General features: G+C 43.8%; 1 protein-coding gene across 11 annotated transcripts in view; it reads right to left on the reverse strand.

Annotated features, from left to right (window-relative positions):
• Positions 1–24,859, reverse strand: part of fbrsl1 (fibrosin-like 1) — a 334,971-nt gene that overhangs the window by 109,621 nt on the left and 200,491 nt on the right. For 9 of the 11 annotated variants that reach the window (XM_079566905.1, XM_079566904.1, XM_079566909.1 and 6 more), the window contains one exon: positions 15,169–15,198. The exons of the other annotated variants lie outside the window; for them this stretch is intronic. In XM_079566905.1, the coding sequence (XP_079423031.1) occupies positions 15,169–15,198 (30 nt within the window). The remainder of the gene's footprint in view (positions 1–15,168; positions 15,199–24,859) is intronic. 11 annotated transcript variants of the gene reach the window in all.

The following is a 24,859-nucleotide window of genomic DNA, read 5'->3' on the forward strand; positions in this document are numbered from 1 at the left end:
TTTCAAATGAGTAGAAACAAGACTGTTGCTCAATAAAACTTTTGTTTTGCAATACAAGCCAATGCACTTCAACTCTTTCCTCTAGAAAGCGATGTCGAGGCATTCAAACAAATGTCGCGGCTTCTACTTTTAGTTTCGAGCTCTAAGTGAACTTTAGCATAACCTTAGTTGAGAGCGAACACTACAAAGGACAACAATTGCTTCCCGCTGATGGTAAATTATGAAGATGTGTGCACAAAAACAGGGCCGGCGCAGTCTCAATGGACCTCGCAACATAAGGGCCAAAGGAATTCAAGCGGAGAGCAGCATAGACAAGAGGAAGGGGCCCGAGCTTATAAAGAAAAGAACAAAAAAATGCCTGCAATCTGTCAATTAAATCCCTGTGGCACCATATTTAAGTGGGCTCCTCTTTATTTAGTTTGACTCGCTTTCTGAGCCCCGGCACAATGAAGAGGCAGCCGGGTCAATGGAGGCGCAGCAGCCCTTTGTTAAATAGTGCGGTGGGTCCAAATGTGTAATTAAGTAACAAGAGTAATCAGTGCAAAGGGCTCAGTGGCCAGCGTCGATGGGAGGAGGAGGAGGAGGAGGAGGCTGGATGAAGTGGTTTCCAGGTTACTCCGATGTGAAGACAAGAGATACGGCCTAAGCCTTCACCGAGTTTGCTTTGGTTCACTGTGGGAATGCATAAAAAGAGGAGCACAGTAATACAAAACCCTCATGTATTTCAGAACATTTCTCGCAGAGGTCAAAACTGAAGGGTTAGCATGTTTTAGAGACAGAAAATGTGTTGTCTTAGTGAGTAATATAGAGTCATGGAATACGGGGATGAAATTTAACTATTCAAAATTCAACTTTTTAAATGTATTTTTCATGACTGCTTTGTGTTTACATACTCTGCAACAATACCAGTATATGCGAGTGCCACGCTACTCTGTAATTTCTGCCAGTGCTATATAGCTAGATTTCGCATGAGGCTCATTCAGAGATTTCTAAATAGGCGCCACATTTCTATGCATAATGCTTTCTGCGCTCCGAGAAAAGGAGAGAAGACCATAATTTCGGGGCTCGGGCCTGTCAAAAGACCTTCATTATAGAACGCTGGGCATTAAGACAGAAAGTGGCTTATGCTTACTGTCAATCAATCCCCTATTCAGCCTGAGGATTCCGGACAAATTAATTGTCGGCCATTTCTATACAGCTTGTTAGGGCCACATCGCAACCTGTAATCATCACCATTTGTTCCCCTTGCCACTCATTCAATCTGCAAAGAAACACATTCTGGTCTTGAGGGACATGCGCATTACAAAAATGGGAAAATTGATCCTGTCTACACCTTCACCCAGCCCCGAGGCGACGAGAGAAAACATTTTCAGCGCGCAGCTTGTCGGGCCATCTCCTATTGGCTCTCTACTGGTTTAAACTCGGGGGGTGATTGAGAACCGACTCAATCTATTCCCCGGCTGCATGCTCGGCCTTGTTGTTGCAGAAGTAGCCATGACACAAGAGATGAGGCCTCGCAAAACCCCCGAAGCTGGCGAGAAGAAGAAGAAGAAAAAAATAATATTACAAGAGCACAGCACGGGGCTTATCCCTTTACAAGAACCATAGCACTGCAGCCGAGTGTGAAGAGGAATACTGGCTGCAGCTCAGACAGGGACTTGCCGAGACACGGCACAGCGGGGAGGTCCGAGGCAAGTGGGGGAACTAAACAACGGCGTGGGCGGGAGCATGGAGGAGACAAGATGGATGAAGGGAAGGAAAAAGTCAAAGTTTAATACGTAATTGTATATTTGTTTTGAGAAAGGTCGCTAAGAGGACAAGGAGTATTTTGAGGCTCAGCGTGGATTACTCATACCCGGCAGAGGGTAGTATGTTCCTGTCCAAGGTGAGCTTACATATCTTACAACTAGGGATGCACCGATACCAGTATTGGGTATTGGGCCGATACCACATGCTTGTACTCAAACTCTTGTACTCATTAATCTGGTCCCGATACCAGAAGGCGATAACACTTGACGTGCACCCGGCGCTCCTACAGGACGCACCTCTCCGCTGAGGAGAGAAAAGACCAACTAACTGGAGAATTCTTTAGTGGAAATACAACATTCCTCATAGAGCTGACTTTATTACAGACTACACTCCCTAAATCAGAGTCTGAGCTGGATTTAACCAGAGCAAAATGTTGTTAGTGCTGCAGCATGGAGTCTGCAGTGTGTCCAAGATACAGGCTAATGCTGCTAACTAGCCGCGAACTAGCAGCTAACAGCGCTGGGGAATCTTAAGCTGCTTTATTCCCAGGGGCTTTATTCAACTGTCAAACCCAGCAACTAAAAAGTACTCAGAAAATGCAAAATAAAGAGAAACAGCATGTCCATCTTGAGCTAAATTGAGCTGCAACGAAACAATCAAAATGCTGTAGGCTACTGGCTAAGTTAAACACACGGGAAAATCCACACGGAGTTGTAGTAAAGGCGGAAAGAGACCATTTAGTTACGTGCTTTCCTTAATACTGTAGTTGATGTGCTTTGAATGTGCATTGTGTGCTTTCTGTCACCTTCTGGGACAGCAAAATAGTGTGTCTATCTGTAAACATTGTACAAATCTCGGATGCCTTGAATTTACACTATACCCAGAGCTCTACAAAGACAATCGTTCAACCCTTTATCAGTTTTGGTTGGTGAAAAAAAAAAGTCTTGCCCGTTACAGGATCTGGTTAGAGCAGGATTCAAAATGCCAAACTTGAGACTTCGAACCTTACGTCTAAATCTAAGACTTTGGTATGAATATGACTACACCACCTGATTTGTGAAATAAATCATTAAGCACCACGAACAAATACACCGAAAGGGGACTTCAGTGTGTACAGCTACAATCAGAATATCAAATGCCGAAAATGCGAAACCACAACTCCATGCACGTAGCTCCCTAAACAGCAGGTCCAGCAGTCAGCGGGGACGTTGTTAAAATCGGAGAGAAATGCTGCTCACTAAGTTGCTTGACAGTTGCCGAGCCCCCAGTGGTTCATGCCTCTCAAACGTCCGCGCTCGCATTTCTCACAACTCCCCCAAACCCCCCTCCCCAACCCGAAAATATGGTAGAGTGAAAAAGAAAACTGGCTCGCTCTTCAGAGGCAGAGAGCGAGCAGCAACATCTGCACCTGGCAACTGGAAGCTCCGGAAAGGTACCGAGGGAGCGAGCTCAGGCCCTCCCACCTCTCCCTCTCTCCGCCAGCACATCAGACGGATGCGTTTGACATTTACACAGCTTTCAACACTTCAGAGGCGCAAGATTTATTCCGCCAGCAGCCCTGTCTGGAGCCAGGCCTCGACCCACACCGAGCCCCCATGACGACCCCGCGGCTTAGCCCTAAAATGAGGCACGACTAAAGGGAGAAGACCGGGGATAAGGCATAGGCCAACTCCAATCCCAGCTGACTTTTCCTAATAGACATGCGGTGTGGAACCACAATAGGAAGTGTGGCGCATCCCGGAGCACATTAAAATGACTGGCCAAATTAATCACATAGTTCCACTTGTCACACTACGAGGACGATCTGCCTCGATTCTGCCTCTGAGAAACAGCGGAGGGACTTGCCCAGCTATGAAAATGCTGGCATGGTATCAACGCCTGCTCGCCTGAATACTGATAAGATTATAGTGTTAGACTTGCTTCAACGCAACAGAGACAACAAGCCATACTGTTTATTTGTTAGCATAAAGAGTACTATACCTGATTCTAGTAGTGGGGAAAATGTTTGTCGACTTTAATATACAGTAAACTCATATTTTTGATCACTGTCCATCTAATAAAAAAGCATTTGTATCAGATTCATGAAGTTGCAGGTTAGTTTTCTAGCATTTTTATGAAATTGACCCTGAAGTGACCGTAAAGCTGTGGAACATACCTATAAACTCTTCCCTGAATTTGGATTCTGCAAATGTGTTTGTGAAGGGGAAATCGTAGCAACCGGAGTAAACCTGGCTGGCTGCCTTCAGTGTCCTTTGAACCTCTGAAATGGTGAAAGGGTGGCCCTGTTTCAGAGCGTGGTGTCCTGCACTGGTCATCTCCTTCCTCTTCCTCTTGTGCAGCTCCCTCCGCTCCACAACAGTCTTTTACCATATCCTGGGAGGAGCTGAGCAGTTCATCTGTTTTATTCTTCAATGAACGTCCATTAGCCAGAATAATAGAAGGCACATATGGCTTTGCTGTGAGTCTTGCCCGGACACCTCCTTGTTTGTCCCTGTTTTGTTTCCTGTAGCTCCTCTTGTGACGCCTCCGCTGTCCTGCAGGTGTGGGGGGCTCTTGGTGCCTCTTCAGTGTTTCGGAAGAAGAAATGTGTAGGTCTCAAATGTCTGTAGCTCATAAGCTAGCTGTTTGTTTACTTTTAAAAAACTGCTTTCTTCAGGATCCTTATGGACTCTGCCGAACCCTACAAAAACGCAGCAAAGACGTAAAAAAAGCATCCAGCAAAAACAACAAGGAGCACAGAAACCACAAATGCAGATGTTGCATTGTTGGCAGAAAATGGCAAAAAATGACGCTGTACCAAGAGAGAGGGAGGTTGCTACTTTATTTTAGTTAAGTGACTTCCTGTTTCATTTCCTCTTATAATAATAATAATCAGGTAAGGGCTTTTAATCAAACATCAGGTTATCAGGAAGCTGAACTCTCACCTTCCCTCCCTCTGCTGCTGTCTAATGTCTATATGTGATATTGCTCTGTACATAGAGTTACTTATCGCCTTGTTTGAGAGTAGCATCGATTAGCAAGTCACCATTCTTTCCCTTGTCCTGATACACATTTTGACTTGACCATGCATTGACTTGGGACAGACACAATCAAAGAATCTACTATCTTTCCCCCATCGCGATTTGCATTGAATAACTGTGGCCATAACCGCATATCCACGTTGTATAATGGTCAATGTCCATAAGACGCTTCAATGAACTGATGTCAGGGGGAAATGGGAAAGGTTAAGCGCTTAACCTCACATTTAGTTCAAGTGGATAAAGGCATCAAACTAACAATACAGCAATTGTGGCATCCTGACAGTGTCGTAAAAATAGCTTCAATTTAGAAGCCATCTTTGCTGGGACATACACTGAAATAGCCCTGATTGTATGGAGGAGAGAAGTGACAAAGCCCGGTGTCCTGGAGGGAGCGCACACAGTGAGGGTAATGGTCCATTTAGATAGTCCGGGACCAAAGCAGAATCTGATACTGGTGGAACAACACCAATTTCCTTGTGCAATTTCCCTCCCGCGGATGCTGGGATGAGGTCTGAAGACGCTGGCGTGGTGGGGACATAAAAGCACAGGTTGGCGTCCACTTGGGGGACCTCCTGCCAGGGCATCAGCGGGAGGCCCGTCTCTCTGCTCCCGAGGAAAAGGGTGAAGCCTTGTTTCAACCCGCCTTACATGATTTATCAACGGAATGTTTTTACGTTTCTAGCATGAAACACAACCACAATAATGAGGCGTGACATAGTTGACAAGGTGTTGAGGTGGGATCTTGTTTAGGCCTGCAATTCTCATCAAGGGTCATGGGTGATCACAACGTGTCCCAGCAGCCATTCATTTCCATGACTTTTTCCTGTTATTGATACTGTTTGCAGAACTCAAATAGAAACTTGAGACCCATGAAAAGAGTCTTTCAAAGGACTTGTCATCTACCCCTCACCTGATAACAAAGGGAGAACCTTAATAATAATCATAATCATAATCATAATCATAATGGGATGTCCCACAGTTTTGGTTAAGGTTAAAAAAAAAAAGTGTGTATTTTTATAAAGTTGATATTACACTGCGTTCCAAATTATTATGCAAATGACATTTTTCTAAGATTTTCTAAATTGTCAACTCAAATGAGAGTCAGCATAATTTTTAAGTCTTTACCTGGTAGAGGATCATTTAAATGTGGTGGAAAAAATTTCCTAGTGATAACAGTATTTTTTTCAAAAATAAATATAGTAAAAACCTCAAAATCCACTGTTCCAAGTTATTATGCAACTCATCGTTTCAATACATTTTAAAGCTTGTAGTTAACTGAAAATGGTCATTTGTTGTATTTGTAGCATTAGGAGGTCATATTTACTGAAATCAAAAGCTATTTCAATCAAAAAAATATTAACAGGTCAAGTTATATTTTAACATAGGAGCCCTTGTGTGATAGCAGCTTTAAAATGCTTAAATCCATTAAAATTGTACGTTTTTGGACAGTTTCTGCTTGGATTTGTTTGCATGATGTCAGAATAACCTCCCAGAGCTGCTGTTTGGATGAAAACTGCCTCCCACCCTCATAGAAGTTTTTTTTGTTGAGGCTCCAAATGTTCTCAACAGGGTTGAGGTCAGGGGAGGAGGGGGTCCACATCATGAGTTTCTCTCCTTTTATGCCCATAGCAGCCAGTGATGCAGAGGTTTTCTTTACAGTATGACATAGTGCGTTGTCATGCATGAAGAGGATTTTGTTTGGGAAAGCACGGCTCTTCTTTTTGTAGCATAGAAGACAGTTGTCAGTCAAAAACTCCACATATTTTTCAAAGGTTATTTTCACACCTTCAGGGAGCCTAAAAGGGCCTAATGGGGCCGACCAGCTCTCCCCTCATGATTCTGGCCCAAAACATGACTCCGCCACCTCTTTACTGACGTCACAGCCTTGTTGGGACATTGTGGTCATTCACCAACCATCCACTACTCCATTGATTTGACCATCCAGGGTTACACGGCGCTCATCAGTGAACAAGACTGTTTGAAAATGAGTCCTCATGTATTTCTGAGCCACTGCAGCCGTTTCTGTTCATCAGCATTCAATTAACCGTTTAGGGGAGGCCCGGATAGAAGGTTTATGCACAACTGCAGCCTCTGGAGGGTCCTACACCTTGATGTTTGGGGGACATGTTTAGGCACCAGCAGCTTCAAATACCTGTCTGCTGCTTTGTGGCAGCTGTTCTCCTAATCTGATGTGTTTGTCCGGCAGAAACCGTCCATATTGTGCCTTTATCGGCACAAAACGGAGTGTGCTCTGAATCATCCACAAATCTCTTATCAGTAATATGATTACACTTAATCTTTCATGAAATATCGAAGGTTTTCATACCTAGACCAAGGCATTCAACTATTTCACGCTTTTCATCAGCAGAAAGTCCCTTTTTCTTTGCCATATTGCTTAAAAATGATGATCTGCATAATAAAGTGGAACACCCTTTTTCAGTAGTTTTTCCCTTAACTGGGCTTAACCTGACAACTAATTTTCCCAGGTCTCTGAGATTAATGTCAGTGATTCATAGAGCCCCAAGACACGATACCATCCATGAGTTTCATTATTATTGTTTTTTTTTTTACCTTTTTGACACAAAAATCCAATTTGCATAATAATTTGGAACGCAGTGTAGTGTTTCAGCTATTAACTAACCTTTGTCCACCCTGTTCTTTTTACGTGGACTGCGTTTACCTTGTACTCGCCGCAAAAAGAAAACAAGTGATTGCTCTTGACCCCTCCGGCTGTATCTAAAAGCACCAGCAAGCAAAGTCATTTGATCGCAGGATCAAATCTATAGAGCCATTTGACCCTTGACCTCACCAGCAAGCAGCGGGGGAAGTCAGCTGATTACCCCGGGTCAGCCAAGGAGCTCCAGATTAGGAAAGTATTGATCCAGGTGAAGATGTAGGCTCTGGGGGGAATGAGATTGAGAGAAAAAGCTCTGCCGGCTAGAAATAATATCGACCAGCAGAAAAGGCAGACAGGTTTCACGTAAAAGCATATTTGAGCCGGGGACCTCGGAGTTGGCTGTGTAAACACTGAGATGGCTTCTTTTACAGAGGCCCAGTGAAAGAGGATCGAGGGAGAATGAGGGTAAAGCAGGATTGAAGAAGACAAGCTCTTTGCATTAGCCAGACACACAGGGCTCTGGTTCAGCGCTGACACACTTCAGGCTGAGCCAGTGGGGGCCATGTAAATCAAGCCTGGGTGAGGAAAGATATAGTCCTGACCCAAGGCCAAACGAAGCAGACTTTTACATTACCCTGAGTCCATGTAAACAGCAGAGAGACCTGGCAGGGTTCGGCTTCTCTTCCATGCAAGGTATGTGGTCGAGGCGAGCAGGGACGGGGCGCAGGGCAGCACAGACAGATTGATGGTGATAGCGCTGGGCTAAGAGCTGCTCCTTCTTTCTTCAGTAAATTAAAGGGCCGCCTTGTCCTTTCCAACAAGAAATCCCTCAACCTTTGCTTTCAGCACTCACTGGGGGCCTGACAGAGCTGCTGGGCTGCTGCTGTGATGCTCAGAGTGGTTCAGCGAGTGAAAAACAGACAGTAATGGCAGATGTACGAGGGAATAGGGAGCATTTCTTCAGCTCACAGAGAAAGAGCCAGGAACCTGAAGGGAAGGGAAATACACAACTGTGTTATGAATATAGTCACAGAAGAAAAATGAGGGCATTCGGAAGGTAAAGGGGGAAAACACTGATTTATGTTTTTTGTACTTCATCTTTTAAAAGGGTCCCTTTGGCATTTCTTGTCATTGCTGACCATGTGACTATATCTCGCCCCTGAATTTGAAAACACATCCAGAGAAACCCCTCAGCACCTCCTGTGTTTTGACATGGCCGCGGGCCCGGTGCTGCTGAGCTGAAGCAGCACACACTGGGCATTGGAAATTTAAGTCAGGCATAGGAGAAATTAGGCGAGGAGGCACGGAAATGGGATGTTGACTTGAACTGGCCCCGGGGGCAGCTGAGAGTCTCCCTGTGCAGCTCTGCTGGCTGCCTGACAGTTTGATGGAGCGAGTGGAGGCTTCCCCGCGGCCCCAGTGCCGTCTCCAACACTGATGTAGCTCAGTGAGGAACAGATTGAGCCTCCAGGCAGAGCTCTGTACTCCCCTCCTCTCTCATTCGCACTCAGCGCTGCTACAACTAGCTCTTCCTCTCTAATCCTGTCAGGCCGCCCAAACAGATATGCACACGTACCACTGCAGCATGTAGCACACACAAACCACTGTATCACACAGTAGATTTGTGGAAACAGAAATCTTGGCTTTGCATCATGACTGGTCCCTGCATCAGTAATGTGATGAGCAGTGCAGATGCTGTTTACAGGGCCTGGGCTGACACAGGGGACAGAGAGGGAGGTAGGGATGAAGTGAGAGCAGAAGGAGGTAGAGTAGGGGGCTGGCAGGCCACAGCGTAATGAAAAGAATCTGGCGGCAGCCCACTGTGTGCTGGTCATGAGAAGCATGTGCTGCCGGGGGCTCTACTGCTAATTTCAGGGGGCAGCCAAGCGTTTCACGCTCGACTTGTCATTGGGCCAGAGGGGGCATTCACACTGGGTGACAGCGATTGGGAGAGAGAAGGAGGGGCTTTTGGAGGAGTGAAGAGAGAGGCAGAAATCCACAGCTCCCTCCCCCTCCATACGTCTTGCTCCCCTCTGCCATGATCAAACGTTATTGTAGGCAGGGAACAGAATTACAAATGGGTGTCCTGTGGCAAAGGCTGGGATGATTGTAGCTCGCTCTCTGCTCCACTCTCACCTCTGGTGGCTGTGAGGGGCACACATCATATACCAGCAGAGCTAACAAGACAATAACATCTGTGCAAAAAGAGGAAGAGGAATTAAAAGAGATGCTCAAAAATCATATGGAATAATTTTGTGAACACTTGAGCACACGCACATTAACAGCCTCATTCACAAACATGTCCTTGGTGTTTCAAGTAGATTGTATTGGCAAGTCCTTTAGAGGTGAATCGCCTGATGGACACATCGGTAATCAGAGGGATCGACAGGCCTAAGGATTTGGTGTGCCCTTGGGTGTTATCTGTGAACTCAGTGAGATAAAATGGCTACAAAGTCACTAAAAATCATTAGAGTATTAAGTATGGAGGAGAGAGAAGTTGAAGGCATAGCTCTTAGTGAGGTTCCTCTGAAGTGAGCTTTAAGTCAGGGAGAGCAACAAGGAGCTTATAGTGTGGAGCTCAGAACATCTTTTAACATGATTGAAAGGGATGAAGAGAGAGGAGAGACATTCAGCAAATTGCTGAAGCTGCGACTCAAACCCACAACGCGGAGCACAGATCTGCCACTAGACTATCTACAGCATACAGCAATTATGTTTTCAATAAACATAGATACTAACAGAGAGGATAGCTTGAGAAGCTGACATTAAAAGAGGTATGGACGAACCATCGAGAAAAGTATTTGAAGCATATGAAGCAAGCTGTCAAACAAGAGACATGGAGAAAGTGTGTAAAAGCAGAGAGTGGAGTAGCAAAGAGGAGCATAGGAGGCATCTTCAGGGTTGTGAATAATTTAGGAGAGCACTGGGGAGACGAGACAAAGATGAACACAAAACACTGGCAGCATTTGACCTCGAGCTGCCGCTACATCAGTGCGCACATCACAGACAGCTCCCCTGTTCTTTCTCTCCTCTCTGCTCTCCTCTCTGCTCTTCATCTGCCTCCCTCTGTGTCAGCCCCGGAAACAGCTGTACGCAAGTCTTGTTTCACCTCACAGTCTATGAAACTCAACAGAATGGCTGACAGCTCCGTTTGCCCAGGATCTCTCTGTCTCGCTCCCTACTCGCTGTAAGATCAGAGGAGTCAGAACTTAAGAGCCTTGAACAAAATGGAGACAGGATGTGAACTTGAACTCAGTCCGCCCGTCTGCCTGTCCATACCAATTTCAGGCTGCCGACCAATTAGCGGGGAAAGAGAAGAATACATGTCCATGACACAACATGTGGCACACTGGTGTAGTCAGCTTCTTTAACAAAACCCATAATGACCCAAATTACGCACTTCTTTACAGGTGGTATACACGTTTCTTATTTTTACTAATACCAACAAATTAAGCTGCCAAGTTGCATAATTAAAGATAAAGGTTCTCAAGTCATCATCTGTTGTTGGTAGTTTAATTACAAATCTAATGAAAATGGTGGCTGCACAGACCGTCGAAACAAGTAAAACCTGTTAGTCTGACAAAAACAGACCAAAAGTCAAATCAGATAAATTTGTTTTATATCCCAATGTCACAAAAGCTGCTGCCTTCTCAAAATGGCTGATTTGATAAAACAGAAGAACAGTTTGGAAGTCAGCCACAACATAAAATTGTAGTGTGAAGTGTAAGATGCTTCAGCTTTTAGCACTGATGACAAAGTACTGACTAAAGCTAAAGGCTAAGGCTAAAGAACCTTTGTCTACGATGGAAAACTCAAACTGTGTATGACACACACACATACAGCACATAATTGTTACAATTGACAACATATTTTCAGTTAGTTTTTGTCTTTTATTGACGTTTTAGTCTGATTAAAGCAGTACTAAGTAACTCATACCCCTAAGCGCCACTGCAGGTGTTGTATTGTAGCATGTTGCGTTTTTTTACTCATTAATTGCCCGTGAGAGTAAATACTACACTGACAGAAAAGAGAAAGGGAAAGAAGGATATTGTACATCCAATTACACAATAGAGATAATTTTTTTCACTCAAATTTGGCTGTAAATACTGTTTAAGTAGTGCCAGCCCGCAGTTAGCTTTGCCCGCTAGCTTGTTAGCTTCTTCTTCGTGATTCCATAAGTGTGTATTAGTGACTCCGGCCCAGAGGCAGCGAAGTTGCAATTGTGGCTTTCTGGCCAGAGACACCAGGGGGAGATGAAATGACCCCCCAATCATCCCATTAACATTCGTATTACCCCCAGAGGGACTACACAAAGGATTTATTGAGGTAAACAAGTTAAAATCATGTATTTCCCTCCCCCTACATGTTCCAGCCATGTCCTAAGATGTAGAATGAGCCCAGACCTATTGACCACAACTGACTCTAAAATCCTGCATTGTCACTCAAAAAGCTTTTATTTCGGGTCATGCACACCGTCATGCATGAGCTTAATATAGAAGTTGCGGTTCCGTGTATGACCAGAGATGGCAGTAGTGAGTATAAAATAGCCAACTTGCATCCAGTCCCTTTAAGTTATGACAAAATATTTTAGTCGACCAAAATCACACAGTCACATAAGTTGCTTAATGTAAACTGATAAAAAGTACATTTGGTTGTTGACATGACATCACAGCTGTTGCCATGTCAACAGCACAGGTACCAAAGCAAGCGCACCCCTCAACAACTATAATCAATCAACCCTTTTCAATGTCTTTTCAATGTCAACATTCTCCCCATATCGTGAGCATATAGTAAAGACATTCATATATTAATGTGAAATGTGGTCAATTTAGCGTGAGTTATTACAAAACCAGCCGGTATGACATAACATTGACTTCATCAAATTGCACTTGGGCGCACACCAATTAGCTTGGATAATATATAAAGTGCCACATACAGTACACCCCCCACCCATCACCCCCTCGTGCCCCAGGGCAGCCATGCAGAAGACACAGTGGACAGCGGCAGTAAATAACAGGTGCACAATCATTAGAGGCTAAACACAGCTGGTTCACGCTTGCCTTTGTCGCAACGCTGTGAATCACCTGACCCGCTGAAGCGTCCGAGGGCGACTGTTGGGCGGACAGAGCGCTTCCCTGTATCGTACATCCAACATTAACGACAGAGGAAATCAACGGAGGGGCGTGAATCCTTCCCTGAACCCGGCATACGCGCGACCACACAAGCTAACTTCTATTTTTGTTCTCTCACTTCTCTCCCCTATGCCCCATTCCACTCCCACTGTCTCCTGCTCAGCCTCCATGGCGGATATTAATGGGACATCCCTTGTTTGTAAATGTGCCAAGTCGTGTGCGCCACTGCGGGCTGTCTATTATGGCGAGCCTCTGGGGCAGCTTATCCATATGGCGCCGCATATGGCACTCAGCAGCATCAATTAATGTTGTTATAATACTGATTTTTATGAGCTGGGGCTTTCGCTCCCCACGCGGGCGCCGATAGATGCCTACAGCACGGAAGAGCTTGTGAGTCTTCAAACTGTCAACAACAAACTAACAAGAAGCTGAACAGAGGAGCTTGCAGAAAGTTCTTTCCCTTTTTTTTTTTTTTTTTTTTTCTTTCCTTGAGATCGTGCTGCTCTGATATGACTCAAACAACTTCGACATGACTTCCAGCTAAGAAAGAACATCTTCACAGCTTTATTTCTAGACGCTTGCCGGTAATATTTCATTTAACATAAGAGGAAGGCAGGTGAAAAGTAAGAGCGCCTGACAATTAGTCTGGAATGCATTACGTATTCCGGGTTTAATGGGGCATGGAGACCACATCCTGCTGTTTTGGTCAGATTAAGCCAGCATCAGTGGCCGTTTAGCGCGGTTAATTGCGTCTGTTTATGCACAAAGTAATAGGCAGATGGAGGCGAGAAGTAAATCCTAAGGAGCTGGCTTTGTTTCCTTGATGTCTTTGGTGGTGGATCTGACAGGAGAAAGAAACCAAAGCGAAGCCGGTAAAAAAGAAAAGAAAAAAAAGTTACAGTGGTCTAACAAGGGATGCCACAATTAGAGACTCGATCGTTCAAGCTTCCCAGGTGCATCTCCCTGCCACTCCTCCGCGGACCGGCTTCGTTTGCCGCTCAGAAGCATTGCTGTTTAAAACGTTTCGGAAGGCTAATCACTCTCAGGATGAAAGAGTCCCGGCGTGTGCGTTTGTCTCCACGTGGGGCGCTTCCCTTGCCGTTACCCAGCCTCTGATTCGGATTGTTTTTGTTCGTTTCCCGTGCAGCGGGCGAGGCGAGGCGAGCGAGCTGGCAGGCAGGGGGAGGCAGACATCGGCGTTTGAAGGTGTAGTCAGAACCTGAGTGCAGGACTGATGCTTTGTAGTGATATTTCCAGCAGCACAATCTCATTACTTTTTGACGTGGGAGATGCGTGCAGAGGTGGATTGTCATTTCACGCTGTGGAAAGTTCTGAGAGGCAAAGGAGACGGGAATGGAACTTCAATGACCTGCACGCCTCAGGCTCATCAAGTCTGAATATATTACACTGAGAGCATCCTTGAATATGCCTGTAAAGTCAACCTCCCCATCTGAGGAGGTTAAGGGAAGCTCTGTTTATCAGGAATATATAATAATGAAGGAAACTGATTCTAAGATAAGTATATTGATTTAGATGTATGGCTACACAAACAGGTCTTTTGTAGGTGGAGATAAAATAGCATAAACCACTTTCCTAAAGCTGCTGAGCTCTAGACACTTTCACATGAGAGATCAGTCCCAGCTCCTTCAAAAAGAAAAAAAAGGGCGTCCCTCGAAGTCAATTTCACACGGAGTTCTTTGAATGGAGAGAAAACTTTGCTCTGTGTAAAAAGCTGCCAGGAACTGATTGAAGCGCATGGTTACCGGGCAAACTCCAGCTTGTTGCTGGGGCAACTGTCCCAAAGTGCTTCCTGGGTAATTTTCGAGGTCACTGGTTTGTGCACGCCTATGTGGTGCAGATGGGCCCACCCTCATTCAGGGCCAGCAGGAGGGCTTTCATTAGGCCTTGTGAATGGCCTTATTCATCCCCTTCACCTCCATTGGTCACGCTGTGTCTCCACAGAGCGCCCAGGACAAACTTTTCTCTCTCTGCCCTCCGGAGTGATCCGCCATGCACCACCCACCTTCGTCATGCTTCACTTTAGTTCTGGACCACGCTCAGGGCTTGGGATCATCTCTAAACCATCACAGATCCACAGATGCAATCTACTGACACAAACTCTGTTTGTTTGGCTTCAAACTGCAAAAGTCTGAGCATGACATCAAACCACAACAAATTAATCGTAAAAGTTATGGCTGAAAAAATTGATTTCACGTTCCGCTGTATTTATGAGGTGCACATACTTCTAGCTGTCCAGTTTTATCTTAGGCCTAAGAACATGCCTCCAGTCAAGGTTGGAGCTCAACCTTAAGTTACCTCTGTGTCCCAGGAGATATTTTCACACTGCAGTGCTTAACCGCAGCAGTGGCTTTGCCATCCTCTCTGCTGCTTTTGGCCCTCAAGTGAGTCTAGTGTCTGGCCTAGTGAGAAGTGACTAATTGTCTTGAGTAGTTAGTGTGCTGGGGCTAGGATCCACTCCAGCTGATGACAGGCTGCACAATAATTCAGCTCTTATCTTCCTTCCCCCCACTCTCTCTTTTTACGTCTTTCAGCAGATTTAGCCACTCTGCTTCTCAAGCTACTGAGCTGTAAAATTGAGTGGACTGCAGACAGGATACAGAATGAGACCTGGCAATGTGGATGCACTAACCTTGAGGAGAGCCACTGCTGCAGGCTGCACCTAAAGAGATGGAGACAGAACATCAGCCATATTGGAGAACAGGGGCATTCAATTATAAGAAAAATAAATAAATAAATAAATAAATATATATATATATATATATATATATATATATATATATATATATATATATATGTATATATATCAGGGTGACAAATGAGAAAAAGTCTTCAGGATTTAATCTTGAGTAAACATAACAAATCGTATGTACGTATGCAATAAGATATACAGTTGACATTTGGCAAATGTTATTTTAAGTGGTATTATAAAACTAAAGGTAAGAAAAGCTAAGAAACAATGACAAAACATGATGGAAAAAATAAGCACATGCATATATTTTATATAGAAAATTGCTCAAATGACCCCAGAGTGTGTTTTAAAACTGTTATAGCAATTTAAATGAAATCAAAGTGTATAGCCACTGCTGGAACAAATGTGAGCAATCAATTACTATGAATCACACATACTCTGCCGCTGCAGAAGTGAACAAATGGAGCCTCAGTCCCTTACACATGATATTAGTGCATGAGCTGCTCTCTCTCCACGAGAGATTAAGCAGGTTTGTGCTCTCCCAGGCGGCCAGCTCCCCCCTCCAGGGTGCTGCACTATCATTTGCAGGAAAATTACTTCAGTAATGAAGAATCCAGGCCCATAAATCCTTGTGGCCTCACCTTCCTTCGCTGCCCAAGTCTTGCTGAACAGCTAGTAAAAATTCCCTTTAAAAAATTCATAGTGCAATTTTGCTCAAATCCCTCCCAGCAAGCACAATTATGGAACTTTCATCTCAATTGATTTATGTCCTGGGCTTAAAGAAGGCTGGCCGTGGGGTGGGGGGCTGTTAAAGGGGAGGTAAAAACAAGTGGTAAATCATTGTTTTTAAACAGAAGGCGTAAGGGCTTTTGTCACTTTGACTGCTGGTGTGTTGCAGCAGTCGACAGAGCGGTGCACAGAAATAAAGGGCGGAGGAAAAGGAAGCTGAGGAGCATCTGAAGTGAAAAGGCACAAAGGAGGAGTAGACGCTGACGGAGGCGAAAGACGTTATTCCACTTGATTAATAACACTAATCAAATTATACAGTGTTCCTCTGTGCCCTGAAATCTGGGGCCATAATGTCCTCTAATGGCGAGGTTCATGGAGCTAAACTTCAGAGGGAAAACACGCTGCTGACGGCTGCACGCCTTAATGAAGGCAGTAAAACATCCATTTCCACAAGCCATGAAATGAAAGGCAAGATTGTAGATGTGCACCCAGTGGCTCCCCCACCACACAAGAATGAAAGGCTGTTAACACAAAAGACAGTGTGGGAGAGAGATACAGGACCTTAAAGAGAGAGTAATGCAAGAGAAGAGATTTAAAGGGCAGGCACGCCAACAGCCGGGATATAAAAGAACATAGGATGATGAAGCGAGGACACAAAGACAGATTGGGAGATTCTCCTTGTGCCGTTTTCTCATCTGCCATAGACACAACCTGTGTCCTCTGTTTATGGATGAGCCAAGCACTTTCACTGTGTCCGTTATACTCAGAGCCACTGACAGCAGACACTATTCATCACCATTTAGCTGCTGATGCACCTAACCACAGCATCGGGCGCTCATCAATCTCCATATCTCTGCTTTACAGGGGTGCCTCCTTTCATATAACAATGCACTCTCTTGATGTGTCCATCCATCTCTCCATCCATAATGCAGGAAGACAGCAAAGGTCAGCTAAGGTCATCTATCCAAATTTAGGATAGCCTGTCATTCCATTGCTACAGGTTTGATTTTATTTCTTACATAACCACTGCTGCAGTTCCTAGAGCAGTAAGTGGTTACATAAGGCAGAAATCAAAGAAATATAAAGCTATAGCAAAGGCAATGTGCTGTGCCTTTAGTTTGCTAAATTACACACGTTTCCAACAATGAAATCAGCTTTTGCATCTTGGGTGAAACAACAGTTGCTTATAATCCTCGGGGCAAATTTTCATCTGGAGAACGAGAGGAAAAACAACAAAGCTGAGAAAACACAGATTGCTATTGTTATTATTATCATAATTACAGTTGTGCTTATCATGCAAGCCGCCTCAATCAGGATGAAAAACAGTTTCATTTGACGGAGCTTCCTGTTTTGACTGGCTGGAGTTTGGGAACCACACGCTTGGCTGTCGTGCCAAAATCCCAATCAGGCGCAATTACATCGGCATCAGATAGAAATGTAATTGATTTGAAAGCTGACATGAGATATAACTACATTACAGTGGGGGCGCAGTGGGGAGGCTCCTGTGGGACAGGCCCTGCAGGGAGCTCATTACCGCCAAGCTTTGAATTATTGAGTGACTGAGGCAGTGACATTGAGCGATGGAGGCAGGCGATTGGCTGCAACAACTCTGCAAGTGTTTATCTCAACTTACAGCAACCGAAGACAAGTGAAGACGCGATCTGGCTCTGCATGAATATTGCAATAGAAGAAGTTGTAATGCTTCATAATTGAAAGGGTTCAAGCCAAGGTAGAGGTTGTGGGTGCATATCAGGTCTGTGTGTTCTGCATTTGCTTGCAAATTCTTTAATGTGTTTCCTTTCTAATTCCAATAAGAGGGATAACAAAGGTATATATCACATTTGAACAGCATTTACTTTGATCACGAAGTACGGCCTGCTTAAAAAGTACTTTGTCAACCAGAGAGCGGCTATGTACCCATCTCCTGATCTAAGGGCCTATCTCACCGGCCTGGAGACTAGTTGTTGACTAATTGGAGACTCGAGTTGCCGCTGGTCACGGAGATGTTGCCGACGTCCCCTGGAGATAAGACGAGTCTCCATGTAGTCTTGGTGAAAACGAACATGTTTGATTTCAGCGGAGACTGCATGGACATTTGAAAAAGTCAGAGAGGTCAATGCATTGCCTCCAAAAGGTCACTGCATGGTCCCCGAGAGGTCACTGCATGGTCCCCGAGAGGTCACTGCATGGTCCCCGAGAGGTCACTGCATGGTCCCCGAGAGGTCTACGCGGTCTTAAGCAGTTGTGTTGCCAACACTATTTGTTGTCCTCAACCTGTGAGATGTTTCTGTGACGCAATGTTCCAGAGACCTGTTGGATACCAGTCAAAACAGAAAGATCTCACAGAAACGTCTCACGGGTTGAGGACAACAAATAGTGTTTGCAACATTGCCACAGCTGAAATTGAACCTGTTTGTTTTCACCGAGACCTGGACCTGGCCTTATTGTCTGGGGTCATCTCGGAGACATGTCTGTGACCAGCGGCAACTCTAGTTTCCAACTTGTCTCCAACTAGTCTCTAGGCTGGTGAGATAGGCCCTTTGTAATGTCTCCTTAACCCTCTGATGACATAGGACCTTAAGTTCATAGAGCACCTAGCAAGAGGATATGCCAACAGTGTATGTTTTAGGTTGATAGAGAAACTGCAGACATTGGGAGAAAACTGCAAACTCCACAAAAAGGCTCCAAACCGCCTGGGAATCAATCTTGCAGCCATAATGTCTGTGAGTGATGCTTGATGCTTAACAAAGACACACAAAAAAATATTATATTGATGCAGATTATCACTGATCGCGAGCCCAAACAACACTTAAACCTTCATTTTGTTAAGCTCGTCATCACAATGTCACCAATTTATTGTACGCACTGCACCTTCGGTCAGTGCTTTAATAGTTTTATATCTTATTTGTGGCACAATTCATAACTTGGTGTAGTTGTCATTGGATGGCTCGGCCTTCGAAGTTTGAGCATTAACGTTGAAGGTTGCCAGTTTCATCTCCACTTATTAACATACCACAGTTGTAACCTTAGGCACACCACTTCACCAACAATGCACCCAAGGAAATGTTCCACCAAAACTATCTCCAGTTCTTTTGATGACAGCCGGCTGCTCTGTCTTGGTCTCTCTCACCTTTAGATTTGAAATCACATTTAAATGCTATCCTCTCTCCGAGCCAACGCACATTGCCAGTTAATGAGTTGAGTTGAATTCTAATGGGACAATTTGGCCATAAGCTGTATTAACATTAAGCGCTTAGATTAGGCGGGAGTCTCTTGAGTTAAGCGTGAGGAGCACATCTGCCTGACCCCGACCACCAGTCTTCGGTTTTCCCTTTGGGGCGAATGTTCACAGGATAAAGATATAAGCCATCGGAGAGGAGGCTTAGTGTCCCTCAAGTAGCTAGTGACTGCGTACTACAGAGACATCCCAGCCCCTACGGCTACTCCAAGTCCTCTTCTCTGTCTTTTTTCACCAGTCTATCTCCTCTCCATTCACACAAGCCTCCAGTGAGCTTTCGTACAAAAATGAGAACTCAATTAATTCAGGCAAAATGAGGACAAGGAAGGAGGAAGCTATGAGAAGGCCTCAGGAGCCCGGAGAGACTTAAAATGGCCGGGCAATATGCGGGTCTGGAAACAGCAAACAGTGCAGGGGTGGACTGTGGATGTGCATTAAGTCTTTAGCCAAGTTAATCCTGTCAGCAGTTTAAACATGGCGGACGAGTGAATGCTCCTCGTCACACAGGGGGATTCTGGGTAAACAGACTGACGAACTCTCTCAGTGGGAGGTAGACAAAAACATGATTAAAACATGCCCGCGTTCAGTTCACCAGACATCCATTAGGAACATGTGATGATAGTTTTATTATTAATTGCTGTTTCTGGAGTCTCAGTTCTATGGCATGATGAAGCTAGGGTCAAACATTGGTTAATACAAGCTAAATACAGGCTGTACCTGAAATCTCTCCTGGTTTAATAATGACTACAACTTATTAAACATGAAATAAACCCTACACTTCCAGCATAGTAGTCAAAAGATCAATCTGGGGGTTTATTTATCGATACAAAGCCAAACTAGGATAAGATTACAGATTGGATTTGTTCATGAATTTTAAATTGTTAGTTTTACATTTCTGAAATTCCACTTCTTCACAGGTATTCATTTATAAGATGTTTCAGAGAACAGTGTCACGGTAGTTTAACAACAGCAACTAATCTGCTAGTTCATGATCAACAAAAAGGCTTTAGAACTAGATATAAATCACACACACACACACACACACACACACACACACACACACACACACACACACACACACACACACACACACACACACACACACACACACACACACACACACACACACACACACACACACACACACACACACACACACACACACACACACACACACACACACACACACACACACACACACACACACACACATTTTCCAAAATATCTGCTCTTACATTATACAGGACAAAACTAATTATATCCCACTTATCAATACAACATGAAGGACATGATTTAGCCAAAACCAAACTAAATTCCCAGCTGCTACTGTACTGTATATCAGTGGTTCTCAACTGGCGGATTGGGACCCAAAAGTGGGTTGCAGAACCGTTTTCAGTGGGTCACGAGCCTTCCCCAGAAAACATTTATTTTAATATTTATGTACAGAAAAAGTATAGATACAGACAGATTGTTCAGTCGAAAAAAACGACAGTCGTAGCTAGCGTTAGCATGAAGCATCATGTTAGCATTAGCTCCATTATTTATGTAATTATGGGCTGTTGAACCACTTTGCTCCTCTCCATGTGCATCTTTATTGGGTAAGAAACTATATTCATAATTCAGCATTTGTTAAAGTAGTTTTGGAGTAATTATAGAAAGTTTTTTCTCCTCTTTGTTTTCCCCCTCAACTGCTTCAAACATGACCATATATGGGCGAATCCAGGGATGCCATCTATCTACAGTATTACTCATTGAGTCTGTTACAATACAACTCTTTTTTGAGGAAAATACAATATTTCACATTATACTTTACAAGTCTAAGTTGTATTTGCGTCGCGGCTTGTCATTCCAGGGTGATTGTGGGTCCCGACGCCGTACTAGTCGAGAACCACTGCTGTATACAACAGATTCACAATGTAGATGTAGCACTAAGCTGATACTAACCACAAAACACGGCAGACTGTGAATATTACAACTATTTAAAATGCCTGCATGAGCTGCTGTTAACCATAAGCAATGGAAAGTTCATGGCTTTGACCTATGACCTTTGACACTAAGGGGTCAGACTGAACCTGCAGTTAAACATGCAAAGTATTCGACGAGACAACAGTTGTCAATCAGAGCTGAGCCCTGTCACCCTTTAGGCCATGTTAATATCCAAACTCCTGGGTTATAGCTATGTTGCCAGATATTAGTCCACTAGAATGAACTATTATCCAAAGAAACAACATTTTAATTCATACCACAGTGTTAGGCAGGGCTGCAGACGATCAGTCCTGGATTTGTGTTTATTTTTGGGACATTTGCAAAGAAGAACAAAAACAAATTGCTTACATTCTTTGCTTAAGATGTTAGTTAAAGCGTTGCTACAATGGCATTTTACGAGTCAGTTCCTAACAGTGCAAGAGACTACAACCAAACCCTCAGAAACGCTGTAAATCAAAACAAATGGCCCCGTATTTACTGGTAGAACACGGTAAGGCTGTGATGTTGTAGCCGGAGCAACAGTGCCGTAAAAGTAACCACTCCGCTATGACAAGAGTGTAAATCTCAAGGCATTCAGGGATATTTTTATGTTCATTTGAGACCGCCGCGCATATATTTCAACGTTTTACCAGCCCCAGAACGAGCAAAAGGGCTAGTAAAGTAAGCGCGTCAGGCAGTTCTAAAAATTTTCATTTGATAAATACCTTGCATATAAGGAGCCAGGGGGGGATCGTGGCAAATGCGCTTCCAAGAAAATCAGTCTGCCACTAGTGCTTAGAGTGATTGAATAGGCCGTAAACAGAGGCAGCAGACTCTCCTGGCGTTTCTCTGGGAGATACTAATATAGTTGTGCTTCCAGGAGGCAAAAGAAAGAAGGAAAGAAAGAAAGAAAGAAGGAAGGGGCGGAGCCTGGAGGAGTTCATGAACTGAGCATCGAGTGCAGGCCGCTTGTCGAGTTGTCCCGTTTCAGCACTTGGGCTCTCCTAAGAAATGGCAGAGTAAAAGCACAAGACTGTTGAGAGAAGGACGTCAAGTTGGTCATAAGACACCCGCGCTCAATGGGGGATAGTGTTCTTCGAATTAGACCGAATTAAAATTAGATCTATCTTTAACAATCCAATAAAAAAGCCATATGATGACACTTTGCCTACTTTGTGTTTACCATCTTCCTCAGGACAAGCTGTGGAACAACAAAGTCTTCTTTGCTGCTTATGAAAGGTCTTTTGAAGCATTATCTTTCTATAATCATCTTAAAGTTGGGATCTTTTCTCTATGCCCAGTGGTTAAGTGCGGTTAGTGTGAGATTTCATATGTAATAAATAAATTATCGCCACAGAAAGGCAATTTCCTGCAAGGCAAGCCCTGGTGTTTTCCTTATATATCAGCTGACAATAACTTGATTCTCTATCAAAAGTGTCCTTTTTGAAGTAGAAATGGCTTTGAAACTGATTAAAGGTCTTACAACTTCTTTAGACACCAGAGACATAGTGTTTTTGTATAGCCAAAAGTATGTCTTGGAAATATCTCTAGCTTTTAAGATGTTATGCAGTGCAAAAACTAAATTCATGAAAAGACACATACCGGAAAAGTGAGTTTGATCACAGAATCAGAGCAAGTTTGATGAAAGTGTCCAGACTAAAATTTATCTATTAAGCTAAAATTCAGAATAACTTCATGGAAGTTGCAGTGTGACGTCTACCGGAGTGTGGTCTGCCGTTTTAAGTTAAAAAAAGGGAAATGACATAACATGACATAACAATAAGCATAAAACAGTGGAAATTAACAGTGGACTGCAACTACAGTCTAAACATACAACAGCAGCTCTTTCTGTTGTAGGTCATCATAAAGAGTCACCTAAGTCTTTCTGTGAGATCAATAAAGTATCATCTTATCTTTCACTGCACTTTTTTGTAACATCATAAAAGTATCCACGCTTAGAGCTGAGCAGAGAATCTGGGCTGTGTAATTACTCAAAACATTAGGTCAATCTCAATTATCGTCATGGGGCTTTTTACTTGTCAGATGTTCAGTTCTGTGGCCGTAACTGCACCTGGTTTGGTGTTTGGAGTAAAATGATACTGGAATCTCAAGTAATCACTCCCTAAGCTGATGTTTATTTAAAAGGCCCATCTTGTCTATGTTCATTAACCATCTTACGCAATGTTGGTATTATTTTCTATTAAAAAAAAGAACGAAAAAAGAATTGAAGATCAAGATTTAAGAAATGTATTTTTATTTACTTTGCCGTATCACCCAGCCTCACAAAGACCACATTTCATTGTGACCTACTGTGTCTGGATGTAAAGAATCCAATTCTACACTGGAACTCTTGAACTGCCAATAGTCAACTCGCTGTCAATCATAATCCGAGCACAGCAGCTCGACTGACTGGACATGTTTTTAGCTCGGAAAAAATATAATAAATAAAACACAAGTTCTTTCACTTTTGAATGTCAGCCGAGTGGTGAATAATTGATATTTTGAGAGACAGTAACAACTCCAGCAGGAAGTGGAGAGAGGCAAGTGGGGCTTTCGAACTCTGCTGCTATAGCAGTTTCGTTGGCGGTGAGCCGTTGTAAAAATGTGAGAGAAACCACAGCCTATGTGCCTTTTGTGCAAACATAAAAAACCTCAGCGACTGCTGTGAGTTGCTAAAGGAACAGGTTATCTATATATGGGGTAAAGCCACAACCCAACACAAACTGAAGCGATTTCTTTTTAAACACAGACAAATTGTTTGATCAAAACATTGTGATTAACGGGAAAAGAAGTTTGGATGTGGGAGTGTTCTAAACCACTGAAAATGAAATAATTTACTGAAGGTTGATAGTTTTACAGATATATAGTTTTATAATGCTCCTCTCCATGTGTCTACTCCTGAACTTCAACATTTATGTTCTTGTCTGGCCATAACAACAACAACCATACCCTTTCTTATCCTATACAAAGACACTTATATTAGTGAAACTTATATTATCTCCCCGTGTTCCAATGACTGATTAACAAATCAGAAGAAAAGATCAATAAAAATCACTTTGAGGACTGAAAAACAAGGCTCATTTCTGCCAAATCAACAGGCATAACGCTAAACTATAAACCAGAGGTGATACTCATACTCACAATACATTTGACAAGAGGCTAGTAAACAAGTCCAGAGTAGCTCTTTAGAATAAATGTAGATGGGACCAATAAAAAGGTCAATGGTACATCACTAAAGCCCAGCAAGAACCCCTTGTCCTTGATATGGGGAAGCTGAAAACAAACACATCACAGCAGAGTCAACGTCAGGATAGATCTTTCATTTTGGATCCTGACTGACCACTCTAAAAAAAAATGCTGTTTAAGTCCATCTTCCAGCACTCTATGGCTGGATCCAGTCTGAATTCCCAGACATTTGCATGATCCGTCCTGTGACCGCAACATGAAACTAGCCGAGAAACACAATGCAGCCATTTGGTTTTGTTTGTCCTGCTGCTGGTGTCTTGGCACTCTGTAATCGAACCCTGGCATTCACCCTAATCCCCGGGGGAATGAGACTCGGAGCGCACACACACACAGATTAAGAACAGGTGACTGCATATCTGTGACAGACCACCGAGGCGGACCGCTAATGTAACAACCCTTCTACTGTTTCGCACTTGGCCCCTGGGATGGCTCCTGTATTAACTTACATCTCGT

This window comes from Gobius niger (genome assembly GCF_951799975.1).
Source record: "Gobius niger genome assembly, chromosome: 1".
In the NCBI taxonomy this organism is placed as follows: Eukaryota; Metazoa; Chordata; class Actinopteri; order Gobiiformes; family Gobiidae; genus Gobius; species Gobius niger.